The sequence below is a fragment of the Castor canadensis genome, chromosome 3 (genome assembly GCF_047511655.1).
Source record: "Castor canadensis chromosome 3, mCasCan1.hap1v2, whole genome shotgun sequence".
Lineage (NCBI taxonomy): Eukaryota > Metazoa > Chordata > Mammalia > Rodentia > Castoridae > Castor > Castor canadensis.
In genome coordinates, this window is record NC_133388.1 from 86,485,346 (window position 1) to 86,498,270 (window position 12,925).

Sequence of the window (12,925 nt, forward strand, 5' to 3'; positions counted from 1 at the left end):
TTATATAAAATTTATTGGGGTGTAAGCCACCGCTGTTGCTTCCCAATGATTTTTCCTCATTGTGTAACTTTACCAAACTAAGATGTGATTCACCATGCCTAACAGGGCTTTGTTGCTACTTCTGAAACTCAAGCATTTCATTGGTTTGTGATAATAGGTCAAATATTGGAAAATCACACTGTTTTGAAAGATCTGGAACATATCCAGAGAGGAGGGAGACTAGAGTTTTGTTTGTTTTTGCAGTACTGGGGTTTGAACTTAGGGCCTATACCTTCAGCCACTCTGCTAGCACTTTTTGTGATTTTTTTTTTTTGAGATAGGGGCTCTCGAACTATTTGCCCAGGCTGGCTTTGACTTGTGATCCTCCTGATCTCTGCCTCCTGAGTAGCTAGGATTATAGGTGTGAGCAACCAGCGCCTGGCTGAGACTAGAGTTCTTATGCCTCTGGGGAAGTGGCACTTTCTTCAATAACTAGAGTTTTAAAAAAACTTTAATGGAGTTTTTTTTTTTTTTTTTTAAAGAGGTAGACTAGGCCAGGTGCTGGTGGCTCATGCCTATAATCCTAGCTACTCAGGAGGCGAAGATCATAAGCATTAAGGTTTGAAGCCAGCCTGGGTAAATAGATCTAGAGACCCTATCGAAAAAACCCATCCCAGAAAAGAGCTGATGGAATGGATCAAGGTGTAGGCCCTGAGTTCAAACCCCAGTACCACAAAAAAAAAAAGTTGGCTACTAGAATGCACTTGTACCCTAACCTAACTTCAACAAAGAACTAATGCCCAATCTTATTTCTATTCTACTTGCCCCTCTGTGCTAAATTACACTGAAGCAAAATCCAGACATCAGCTTCCCATCTATAATTTTTTTTTTTTTTGGCAGCACTTTGGTTTGAACTCAGGGTCTCATGCTTGCTAGGTAGGTGGTGTTACTGCTGAGCCACCATGCTATACCATTTTTGTGATTTTTTTCATTCTAGATAGGACCTCATGAACTATTTGCCAGGGGCTGGCTTTGAACCGCAATTCTCCTGATCTCTGCCTCCTGAGTAGGTAGGATTATAGACAGGAGCGGCTGGCACCTGGCTCCATAAAAATTTTTGTATGTATCTACAAAAAATAAAAAGCATAACTACAGTATTTCATACCTACAAAGATCCCCATGTTAAAAGTTCTTTACTATCAAGGGCTGAGGGTGTGACTCGAGTTGTATTGCACTTGCAGGTATAAGGCTGAACCTCATAACCCCAGTACTACAAAAAAAAAAGCTCTTTAATATCCAATGTCCAATAGGTGTTCAGTTTTCCTCATCTGTTTCATGAGGGCTTTTTAGCCACAACTTTAATCAAGATGCCATTTGAGGTCATATATTTGTACATGGTTTGTAGGTCTCAAGTCATGTTTCATTGTTGGTTAATCCCCCTATTTGTGAGGACTTTTTTTTTTTTTTGCAGAACTGAGGTTTGAACTCAGGACTTCATGCTTGCAAAGCAGGTGCTCTATTGCTGAGCCATACCTCCAGTTCAGTTTGCTCTGGTTATTTTTAGAGATAGGGCTCTCATGAACTATTTCCCCAAGTTGGCCTTGAACTGAGATCCTCCTGATCTCAGCCTCCAAGTAGCTAAGATTACAATGTGAGCCACCAATGCCTGGCTTATTTGTGGGGAATTTAGAGAGAGATGTTATTTCCCCAGTGCTGCCTCTTAAGGTTAAGACTTAATTTCTTGCTGATAAAAATAAACGGCATTTTGGATTATGGGAACAAAATATATATCAACCATAGTATGCAGGAGCTATCCTTGGGGTCACCAGAAGCTTGCAGTAGAAATGGGCCTAAATATCTCAAAACCCAAGACATAAAAATTAAGACCAGGCCTGATGCAAATCCCAGCTACTTAGGAAGAAGAGACTGGGAGGATTATGATTAGAGGCCAGCTCAGGAAACAAGTTAGCCCCAATCAACAAATAAACCAGGCATGGTAGTGTGTGACTGTAATCCCAGCTACAAAGGAAGCATAGATAGGAGGATGGTGGTCTGAGGCCAGCCTAAGCCAAAAATAAAAAAGTAAGACCATATCCAAAGAATGAAAAGCAAAAAAGATCTGGGGGCATGCCTCAAGTGTTAAGAGTACCTACATAGCAAGTGCAAGGCCCTAAGTTCAAACCCCAGTACTGGCCCCCCCCCAAAAAATGTAAAGGTAAGACTAGACTTTTCATTGAATAGACCTCTTTACAAACCTCTCCTCTTTACCATGCCCCTTTCCTTTTGTTGCTTGGATCAGAAGCCCGTAAATTTACAAATCATTATTCTAGCTACCTCTGGAGAAATGTTTTTCCTAGTTCAAGATGCAAAAGATACATTCCATTGAAAATGCTTTGGTTTAGAACTACTAGGAATGTCTGTGTGTCACTGGCCAAGACCTCCCAGTCTAAATCCTCTTACTATTAAGTAACTTAAAAAAAAAAAAAACAAACAAGAAACTAATCTGACAGGATAGAACACTGGAAAATTATGAACATATATTTACCACATTTGAAACCCATGTCATTTTCCACTTGTTACATTCTACCACCTTAATATGGGATCCGAATGAGGCCTTTAATGTGCAGCCCTATGCATGTTCATTTTTATGCACCCCTATGCATGTTCATTTTTATGCACAGGCAAGATAGACTAGTCAGGTCTCACCTGCAGGACTGGTAACTGGAAACCAGGAAGAGACTCTAGTGTGGTTCTGCTCTCCCTCTGACCTGAAGGATAGGATGGAATGGTGAAAGGTAACTTACTGGGGCAGTTTCTCAGATGTGTTTCTTATGGGCCAGTATATCTAGGTGGTTCTTAATTAAAGAAACACTATTCAGAAGAGAACAGACTATTAGCTAAGCACTTTGAGAAATAATTTTTAAAGCCCATTCTTTTCCTGTGGAGATAGGGTGCTGACAGAGCAGTCTTAAGATTTGAGTTTAATTATGAGTGGGAAGATAGGCAATATAAAGATTTAGGTGAGGGCTTGGGGTGTGGCTCAAGTGGTAGAGCTCCCACCTAGCAAACACAAGGCCCTAAAATCAAACCACAGTACCACCAAAAGCAAAACAAAAAGTGAGCTATTGAAGACGGCAAACCCCTATCAAGGACTAGTAGCAAAGGTACTTTTACTGAAAGAGATGGGAGGAAGAATAGATACTAGTTTTATAATCCTCAGAACTGAAATTCTATCATGTTCAATTTTTTTTTTTTTTGTGGTACTAGGGTTTGAACTCAGGGCTTACACCTTGAGCTATTCCACCAGCCCTGTTTTGTGTTGGGTATTTTCAGGATAGGGTCTAATTATTTGTCTGAGTTGGCTCCAAACTGTGATCCTCCTGATCTTTTCCTCTTCAGTAGCTAGGATTACAGGCGTGAGCCACCAATGCCCAGCTCAATATATAGTCTTCTTTTTTTTCTTTATTCATTTATTCATATGTGCATACATTGTTTGGGCCATTAACATATAGTCTTAAACAAAAAGCCAGGCATGACACATGACTATAATCCCAGTACTTGGGAGGCAGATACATGAACATGGAGAGTTCAAGGGCATCCTGGACTTCATAGAGTTCCAGGCCAACCTGAGCTACATGAAACCAAGTCTTAAAACAAGGGCTAGAGGTGGTAGAATGCTTGCTTAGCACATGTACAAGGGCCCTGGGTTTGATACTCAGTACCACAAAAAACAAAACTAGCCAGTTTAATCCTATAGGCCAATGTGTCTAAATAATAGAATGCAACTGAATGCAGGGTGGAGACTATTCAGGCAAAATCCAGAGCTTCCCTTCAAGGAAATAGGATAACTCTTAAAATAGATAAATACATTAAGGAGCCAAACTGGAGACAATGCCCTTTTTTTTTTTAATTTCTTTTTTTTTTCTTTTATTATTCATATGTGCATACAAGGCTTGGGTCATTTCTCCCCCCTGTCCCCACCCCCTCCCTTACCACCCACTCCGCCCCCTCCATCACCCCCCCACCCCCTCAATACCCAGCAGAAACTATTTTGCCCTTATCTCTAATTTTGTTGTAGAGAGAGTATAAGCAATAATAGGAAGGAACAAGGGTTTTTGCTGGTTGAGATAAGGATAGCTATACAGGGCATTGACTCACATTGATTTCCTGTGCGTGTGTGTTACCTTCTAGGTTAATTCTTTTTGATCTAACCTTTTCTCTAGTTCCTGGTCCCCTTTTCCTATTGGCCTCAGTTGCTTTTAAGGTATCTGCTTTAGTTTCTCTGTGTTAAGGGCAACAGATGCTAGCAAGTTTTTTAGGTGTCTTACCTATCCTCACCCCTCCCTTGTGTGCTCTCGCTTTTATCATGTGCTCAAAGTCCAATCCCATTGTTATGTTTGCCCTTGATCTAATGTCCACATATGAGGGAGAACATACGATTTTTGGTCTTTTGGGCCAGGCTAACCTCACTCAGAATGAAGTTCTCCAATTCCATCCATTTACCAGCGAATGATAACATTTCGTTCTTCTTCATGGCTGCATAAAATTCCATTGTGTATAGATACCTCATTTTCTTAATCCATTCGTCAGTGGTGGGGCATCGTGGCTGTTTCCATAACTTGGCTATTGTGAATAGTGCCGCAATAAACATGGGTGTGCAGGTGCCTCTGGAGTAACCTGTGTCACAGTCTTTTGGGTATATCCCCAAGAGTGGTATTGCTGGATCAAATGGTAGATCAATGTCTAGCTTTTTAAGTAGCCTCCAAATTTTTTTCCAGAGTGGTTGTACTAGTCTACATTCCCACCAACAGTGTAAGAGGTTCCTTTTTCCCCACATCCTCGCCAACACCTGTTGGTGGTGGTGTTGCTGATGATGGCTATTCTAACAGGGGTGAGGTGGAACCTTAGTGTGGTTTTAATTTGCATTTCCTTTATTGCTAGAGATGGTGAGCATTTTTTCATGTGTTTTTTGGCCATTTGAATTTCTTCTTTTGAGAAAGTTCTGTTTAGTTCACTTGCCCATTTCTTTATTGGTTCATTAGTTTTGGGAGAATTTAGTTTTTTAAGTTCCCTATATATTCTGGTTATCAGTCCTTTGTCTGACAATGCCCCTTTGAGGGCAAATCTCAACTTTGTGTCAATGGTGAAACTCCACTACTTTGGGAATGTTGCTTAACTTACCATAATTGTTGGGAGTGAGGACTCTTGTATGGCCTGTATCCCCATTTAGGAATGGTCTGAAAGATGAAATCCCCTGGCCAAAGGAGGCAGATGAAGGTCTAAGGAGGAGAAAAAAATAAAAGCATCAGAAGAGAAAAGGAAAGATAAAGGTAAAAAAAAGCATGTAAAGGATAGGTCTGGGTTAGAGGCCTGGCTCAAGTGGTAGAATGCCTGCCTAGTAAGGGCAAGGCCCTGAGTATAACCCTCAGTACCACCAAAAAAAAAAAAAAAAGTGGGGGTGGGATGGGAGGGTGGGCCTATACATTTAGGCCAAAAAAGGAAAAAAAATTAAGTAATTTGGATATATATTAAACACAAGCTATATACTTCTCAGTGATATGAATAGTGGAGAAGTAACCCAGGGCTGCTGGTAGAGTGTCAGTGTGAACAGATCCCCAGAGAAAGAAAGTATGTTACTCACCTGTAAGACAGGCTATGAGTTGAAGCTGGTGAAGGGGTTTCTGGAAAACATAAAAACGGGCCAGTGAGCCAGGCACTAGTGACTCACACCTGTAATCCTAGCTACTTGGGAGGCTGAGATAGGATCACTGTTCAAGGCCAGCCTGAGCAAATAATTCAGGAGACCCCCATCTCCAAAATAACCAGAGCAAAATGGACTGGAGGTGTGGCTCAAACGATAGAGTGCCAGCTTTGCAAGTATGAATCCCTGAGTTCAAATTCCAAGCACACAAAAAAAGAAAACCTAAAAAAGTGAGCCCATGAGAGCTGGATACTAGTCGCTCATGCCTGTAATCCTAGCTGCTCAGGAGATCAGGAGGATTGCAGTTCAAAGCCAGCCCTAGGCAAATAGTTCATGAGACCCTATCTCAAAAAAACCCATTGCAAAAAAAGGGCTGGTAGAGTGGCTTAAGCAGTAAAAGCACCTGTCTAGCAAATGTAAGGCCCTGAGTTCAAGCCCCAGTGCTGCCAAAAATGAGCCTGTGAGATAACCCAATAACTGGGTCTCTAGTATAACTAGAGGCAAAGGAAATGGGGATCAAGTATATGTGTACATACACATACATACATATATATCTATATACACATATACATACATACATATATTTGTGTGTATATATCTATATCTATACATATATATACATATATATGTAAAGCTTAGAGATAAAGGCTCACAAATCACCTAGCAGTGTCTCATAAAGGTACTTTCTTCTCCCTTTTATGAGTCAGCGGGCCAGGATCCATTACTGCCTTGATGTGCTCTAAGGTATCTGACCTTTGCTTCCCTCCTAAAATGGAGATTATCAGGAAGTAGTTGGTTAGGAGCAACATCATCAAAAATGGTGAAATGAGCTCCAAAAATTGCTCCATAAAAGCAATGAAAACAATGGCAAAAACAGAACTCCGAAAATTAATAAAGATCTTGTAGCCATCTGTAGATACAGCTAAGGTCTGGGGGTGTGGCTTAAGTGCCTGCCTAGCAAGGTTAAGGGCCTGAGTTCAAATTCCAGTACCACCACCACAATAACTGAATGCCAGTAAAAACAGCAAGCTTTGTGGCATTGTAACTTGCCCTATTCTCATTTCTCTTCCAGTTCCATGGTATTTTGAAAACCAACAGGCAGTAATCATGGTGAAAAGTAGCAGTCTGGCAGTCATTAGAGAGGGAAGGAAAGGAAATGGAGCTCTTTCAAAGCTTCATTCTTAGAGAACCATCATTATTTGACCTGTCCAGCGAATCCCTGGAAAACTCTACTTGCAAGGATGTCTTTATTTTATTTGATTTGGATTTCAGGTTCAGCAGGTCTTGGAGCTCAGAGTTCATCAAGTGCAAACAGTCTTTCCCCCAAGAGTGTTTGTTGAAAACAATTAGAGGAACTTCCTTTGGCTGTCTGAGAAATCTATTATCAATTGGGGCAAATAAAAAAGCATAAAGGAAAGTCTGGGGAATGAGGTATTCATGGGGATTCTAAAAAGTTCCAGCACTGTCCTGGGAATCTAGAAGAAAGACCATGTGGATGTCCAGGATTGCGCACAACTCAGGAAGCACATGAGAAGGCCCTAAGCTCTTATCATAAACTAACTTTGAGGTTATACAAACAGGAAGTAAAGGCCAAGGAACAGTTTTCAACTGGCTGATTGAATGTTGAAAGTGAAAATTATGTGACATGCAAAAAATAATAAATTATAGGCCTGTAAAAAAAAAAATAGAAATCTCCTGAGGCATCCCAGGCATTGGGATTTCTAGACAAAGACTTTAAATCAGTTGTTTAAAAAAACTAAAAGAAAGGACAAGAATGATGTCTTAACAAATAGAGAATACCAATAAAGAAAAACTATCAAAAAGAACCAATAGTTGGGCATGTAAATTCTGTAATCCCAGAACTTGGGAGGATCATGAGTTCAAGGTCAGCCTGGGCTACATAATGAGAACTTGTCTCGCAAAAACGTAATCTATATTCAGGAGTTGAAAAATATAATAACTAAAAAAATATATATACATAATAACTAAAATGAAAACTTTACTTACAGGTGCTCATTAGTGGATATGAGCAGGCAGAAAAAAAATCAACACATTTGATTATTAGTCAATTGAGATTAATCTAAGAGAAAGAATGAAGAAAAATGAAGTCTCAGAGACCTTGATGGAACACTGTCAAAGATACCAGTATATGTACTGCAAGAATTCCCAAAGGACTGGAAAGAGGCATGGGGCAGAAAAGATACTTGAAGAAATAATGGCCACAAACTCCCCAAATTAAATTAAAAACAATCCATACATCCAAGAAGCTCAGCAAACTCCATCTAGATGAACTCAAAGGAGGCTATACCTAACTATATGACCAAACTATTGCAAGACACACAGACTTTTCCTTCTTTTCTCACTTGTCAAATGAAGTCTATAAGACAGCCCCCCAACATAGTGTTATTATGAAGATTAAATGACTAATACAATTGAAAACACTACACATTGATAGTACACACCCAATACATTTTAAATTCATTGGTTAACTATTATGATGTGAAAAGCAGGGTACTGTCAATGAGTAACAGGGGCCTCACTGTGGAAATGACTTAAGACCTAAAGAATGATGAGAATCCAGCTAAGCAAAGTAGACAGAAAAGAACTCAGGGCAGAAAGAGTAGTATATGCCACGGTCATTTCATTACATGAGACAATATTAACCATTATTTTAAATACCCCTAAAACTGATGTCCTGAATATGGAGGACTCTCATTAGGTGGCTTGAGGATACTAAGCAGTTGATGCTGTTTTAGACATAGGTAGAAAAGGAACCAGCTTTGGAAACACAGTTCTGAGTTCAAACCCCAGTCCTACAAAAAAGAATCTTGAAAGCAGCAAGAGAGAAGCCACTGCACTCATTACATACAGGTGACCCTTACTGAGATTAGCACTGACTTCTCATTAAACATCATGAAGGCTAGAGCACACAACGATAACACCCTAAGTTATCTAAGTTTCTAAGTGCTGAAAGATTGTCAACCAAAAATTTATATACAGCAATACTATCTTTAAAAATTGAAGAAAAAATTAAGATAGTCCCAGATAAATAAAAATTTAGCTAGTGAATTCAGCACTATTAAACCTGTCTTACAAGAAATAAAGGGAGTCTTTCAGGCTGAAATAAAAGGATACTAGTCAGTAACTGAAATCTACATAAATAAAGAAGACTGGAAAGGTAATTACATAGATAAATTAAAAAAAACAGCATAAGTATTTTTTGTAACTTTCTTCTATCTGATTTTATTTTTTATTATTGTTATCTTATTTTGATGTAGTGCTGGGGATTGAAACCAGAATTTGTGCATGCTAGGCAAACACTCTACCACTAAGCTATATCCTCAGCCCTCCTATCTGATTTTAAAGGCAATTTATATATAAAAAAAAATTATAAATTTGTGTTGATGAGTAATTTATATACCACTAAGCTATATCCCCAGCCCTCCTATCTGATTTTAAAGGCAATTTATATATAAAATAATAATTATAAATTTGTGTTGATGAGTAATTTATAAAGATATAATTTGCATACTAACAGCACAATGGAGTGGGAAGAGAACAGAACTACATAGGAGCACAGTTTTTGTATACTATTTTATTTTTTTCAGTACTAAGGCTTGAACTCAGGGCCTTATGCTTGCTTGGCAGACACTCTACCTCTTGAGTCACTCCACCAGCCCTGTTTTGTGTTGGGTATTTTCAAGATAGGGTCTCAAGAACTATTTGCCTGGGCTGGCTTCAAACCACAATTCTTCTGATCTCTGCCTCCCAAGTACCTAGCATTACAGGTGTGAACCACCACCACCCAGCTTTTGTACACTATTAAATGTGGTATCAATCTAAACCAGACTGCTATAAATTGAGATGTTAATTGTAACCCCTGTGAAAAAATTAGAATGAGGTAAAAGAAATAAGGGAAGTAAAATTGTTCACTGGGAAATAATATATTTTTTTCAAACCCTGAAGTCTGCTTAGAGGAAAATAATATATTTAACACAAAAGAAGGCAGTAATAGAGGAACTAAGGTCCAAAAAAAGGTATAAGACATATAAAAAGCAAATAGCAAAGTAGTGGAAGTAAATACTTTCTAATTAGCAATTACATTAAATATCAATAGATTAAACTCTCCAATTAAAGGGCAGAATAGATTTTAAAACAAAACAAGCTGGAGATATAGCTCAGTTGCATAGTACTTGCCTAGCATAAGCAAAGCCCTCGGTTCAATCCCTGGCACCACATTAAAAAAAGAAGGGAAAGAATATTTGGACTGGGAGTATAGGTCAGTGACAAAACACCTGTTTATCATGTGTGAGGCTCTAGGTTCAATCCCCAGCCCCTCCAAAAAACAAGGGCAAAGGAAAGGCTAGCTGGGTGAGATGGCTCACACTGTAATCCTAGCTACTCAGAAAGCAGAGATCGGGCCAGTCCAGGCAAAAAGTTCTTGAGACTGTATTCATCTAATGTGGTGTGGCGGTGTGCATCTGTCATTCTAGCTACTCAGAAAGCTTAAATAGGCGGACTGAGGTTCAGGCCAGCCTGGGCATAAATGCAAGACCCTAGTCAAAAAATAACTAATGTAAAAAGGACCAGGGGCATAGTTCAAGTGGTAGAATGCCTGGCTAGCTTGAGGACTTGAGTTCAAACCTAAGTACTGCCAAAAGAAAAAAAACAGGTACAAAGATATCTATATATCTCTCTATATATATAGATCTATATGTCCTACTACTTTCTATATCTCGCTACCTATATAGATACAGATATAGATATTGATAGATATAGATATAGGAAGTAGTAGGACAGAGGGGCTGGGAAGTATAGTTCAGTGGCAGAGCATGTGTCTAGCATGTGTGAATTCTGGGTTGGCTCCCCTGGACCACACACACACACACACACACACACAAAGTAGAAGGATGCAAAAAGATATTCCATGCCAACAGTGAACAAAAGAGAACAGTAATGACTATCCTAATAACAGACAAAATAGAGTTAAGACACAATTGTTACTGGAAACAAGAGAATCATAGGATGATAAAAGAATAAATCCATCAAGAAGAAACAACTGAGTCCTAAAATACATGAAGTAAAAAACTGCCAGAATTGAAAAGAAAATTAGACAATTCAATAATAATAGTCGAAGACTTCAATACCCTACTTTCAATAATGGTCAGAACACTGGCAAGTAAATAGAAGCATACCAATTGAGCAGCACTACAGACCAATTAAACCTGCCAGACTTACAGAACAAACAATAGGAGAAAATACATCCTTTCTGAGTCCATCTAGAACATTCTCTAGAATAGGTCATATTAGGTTATCAATTTTTTTGCTCCCCCCACCCTTAGGACATAAATTTAGGATTTAAATCAACATATATATCCAATCATAGTGAAATAGAATTCAAAATAACAGGAAGATATTTGGGAAATTCACAAATACATGGATATTATACTGATAATACTGATACAACAATGGGTCAAAAGAACAAAAACCACAATGGACTTTAGAAAATACTTTGAGATGAATGAAAGCAAAAACACAATATACCAACCATAGAGGATGCAGTGAAAAAGTACAAGAATGAAATGACTGTAATTTAATATTTTAAAAGGATGTTGGAGCCAAGCGCCAGTGGCTCACACCTACTTAGGAGGCAGACATCAGGAGGATCACAGTTCGAAGCCAGCCTGGGCATAATAGTTTGCAAGACCCTATCTTGAAAAAACCCTTCATAAAAATGGGCTGGTGGAACGGCTCAAGGTGTAGGCCCTGAGTGGAAGCCCTAGTACTGCAAAAAAGAAAAAGAAAAGATCTTGGGCTGAGGATAGCTCAGTGGTACAGTTCTTGCCTAGCATGCACAAGACCCTGGGTTTGATCCCTAGTACCACAAAAAAATTAAATTAAAAAAACCCCTAAATCAACAATCTAACCTTCCACCTTAAGAAACTAAAAAAAGAACAAACTAAGTACAAAATAAACAAAGACAATAAGCTTAAACTACAAATAAATAAAGAATAAAAAAATAACGGAGAGAACCAAAAGTTGTTTCTTTGAAATGACTGATTAAGGAAAACAAAAAAGAGCCAGGAGTCTGTGGTTCACACCTGTAATCATAGCTACTCAGGAAGCAGAGATCAGGAGGATTGAGGATCACGGTTTAAAGCCAGTCTTAGGCAAATAGTTCTCCAGACCTTATCTCAAAAAACCCACCTCAAAAAAGGGACTGGTAGAGTAGTTCAAGTGGCAAGAGTACTACCCTCAAAAGCAATAGCCCTGAGTTCAAATCCCAGTGCTGCCAAAAAAGAAAAAAGACTCCTGTTACTAAGATCAGGAATGAAAGAGGGAACAATACAAACCTGACAGATACAAATTGGCTAGAACATCTGTGTTTTTCAGAAGCACAAATGTGGAAGAACTTGGGGGAGACTTTTGGTCTCTCATTTTTTTACTATAAATTTTTTATTAGGATATATTCATTATACGGGGGGGTTCATAGTGACAATTCCGATTAGACTCACATTGTACATTATTTACATTGCCCCCATCATCTCTCCTCCTCAACTCTCTCCCCACTCAATTGCAAGAGGTTTTTTTAGCTCTGTTTCATATAGGTATATGAAGTCCATCAAACATTTACCATCACCTTGATCTCCTTCCTTCACTTTCCCCTCTCTCCCCTCATTTTTTAAGTGAAAGAGACTTGGAAATTTCAGACTTGCCTCTTGTAAAAGGAAAGAAAATCCTCTATAATAGGTATTCTCCAGGATGAGCTAATGCCCTTGAAAATAGTAACAACAGCCAGAACATATAAACAAGAAATTGAGTGTATTAAAACCAAAATATTTCTTCACCAGAGTATTTTTCACCTCTAATACACTGTGAAGAAGCCAGACACCCTTCACAGTAACAACTGACACCTGGTTAACTTTCCTTTTAGACTTAACTTATACTGCCATCTTGTGGCAACGTTTTTGTGGTACTGGAGCTTGAACTCAGGGCCTTGCCCTTGCTAAGCACTATCACTTGAGCCATGCCCCTAGTCCATCTTGTGGCAATTTAAAAAACTCAAGTCAATTATTTTACTCAGAAGTTGTCCTCCATCTCCTAACCATAAGTTTTCAGTAGCTTTCTATCACTCAGCTTTTAATTTTCCACTTATCAGTTTAAGAACAAAAAATAACATTACTTGAAAACTTGTAATGTATGTCTGGATACCTGGAATTACTGTCTGGAAAAACAAAGTGAAGC

At 38.8% G+C, this 12,925-nt stretch overlaps 1 protein-coding gene across 21 annotated transcripts in view; it reads right to left on the reverse strand.

Moving 5' to 3' along the window:
- The window catches only part of Rnf212b (ring finger protein 212B), an 87,736-nt gene that overhangs the window by 2,125 nt on the left and 72,686 nt on the right, over positions 1 to 12,925 (reverse strand). For 19 of the 21 annotated variants that reach the window (XM_074068352.1, XM_074068362.1, XM_074068372.1 and 16 more), the window contains 3 exons: positions 5,621 to 5,660; positions 5,161 to 5,258; positions 2,686 to 2,747 (listed from right to left, as the gene is read on the reverse strand). In XM_074068352.1, the coding sequence (XP_073924453.1) occupies positions 2,686 to 2,747; positions 5,161 to 5,258; positions 5,621 to 5,660 (200 nt within the window). The remainder of the gene's footprint in view (positions 1 to 2,685; positions 2,748 to 5,160; positions 5,259 to 5,620; positions 5,661 to 12,925) is intronic. The other 2 variants (XM_074068366.1, XM_074068360.1) reach the window with 1 other exon arrangement.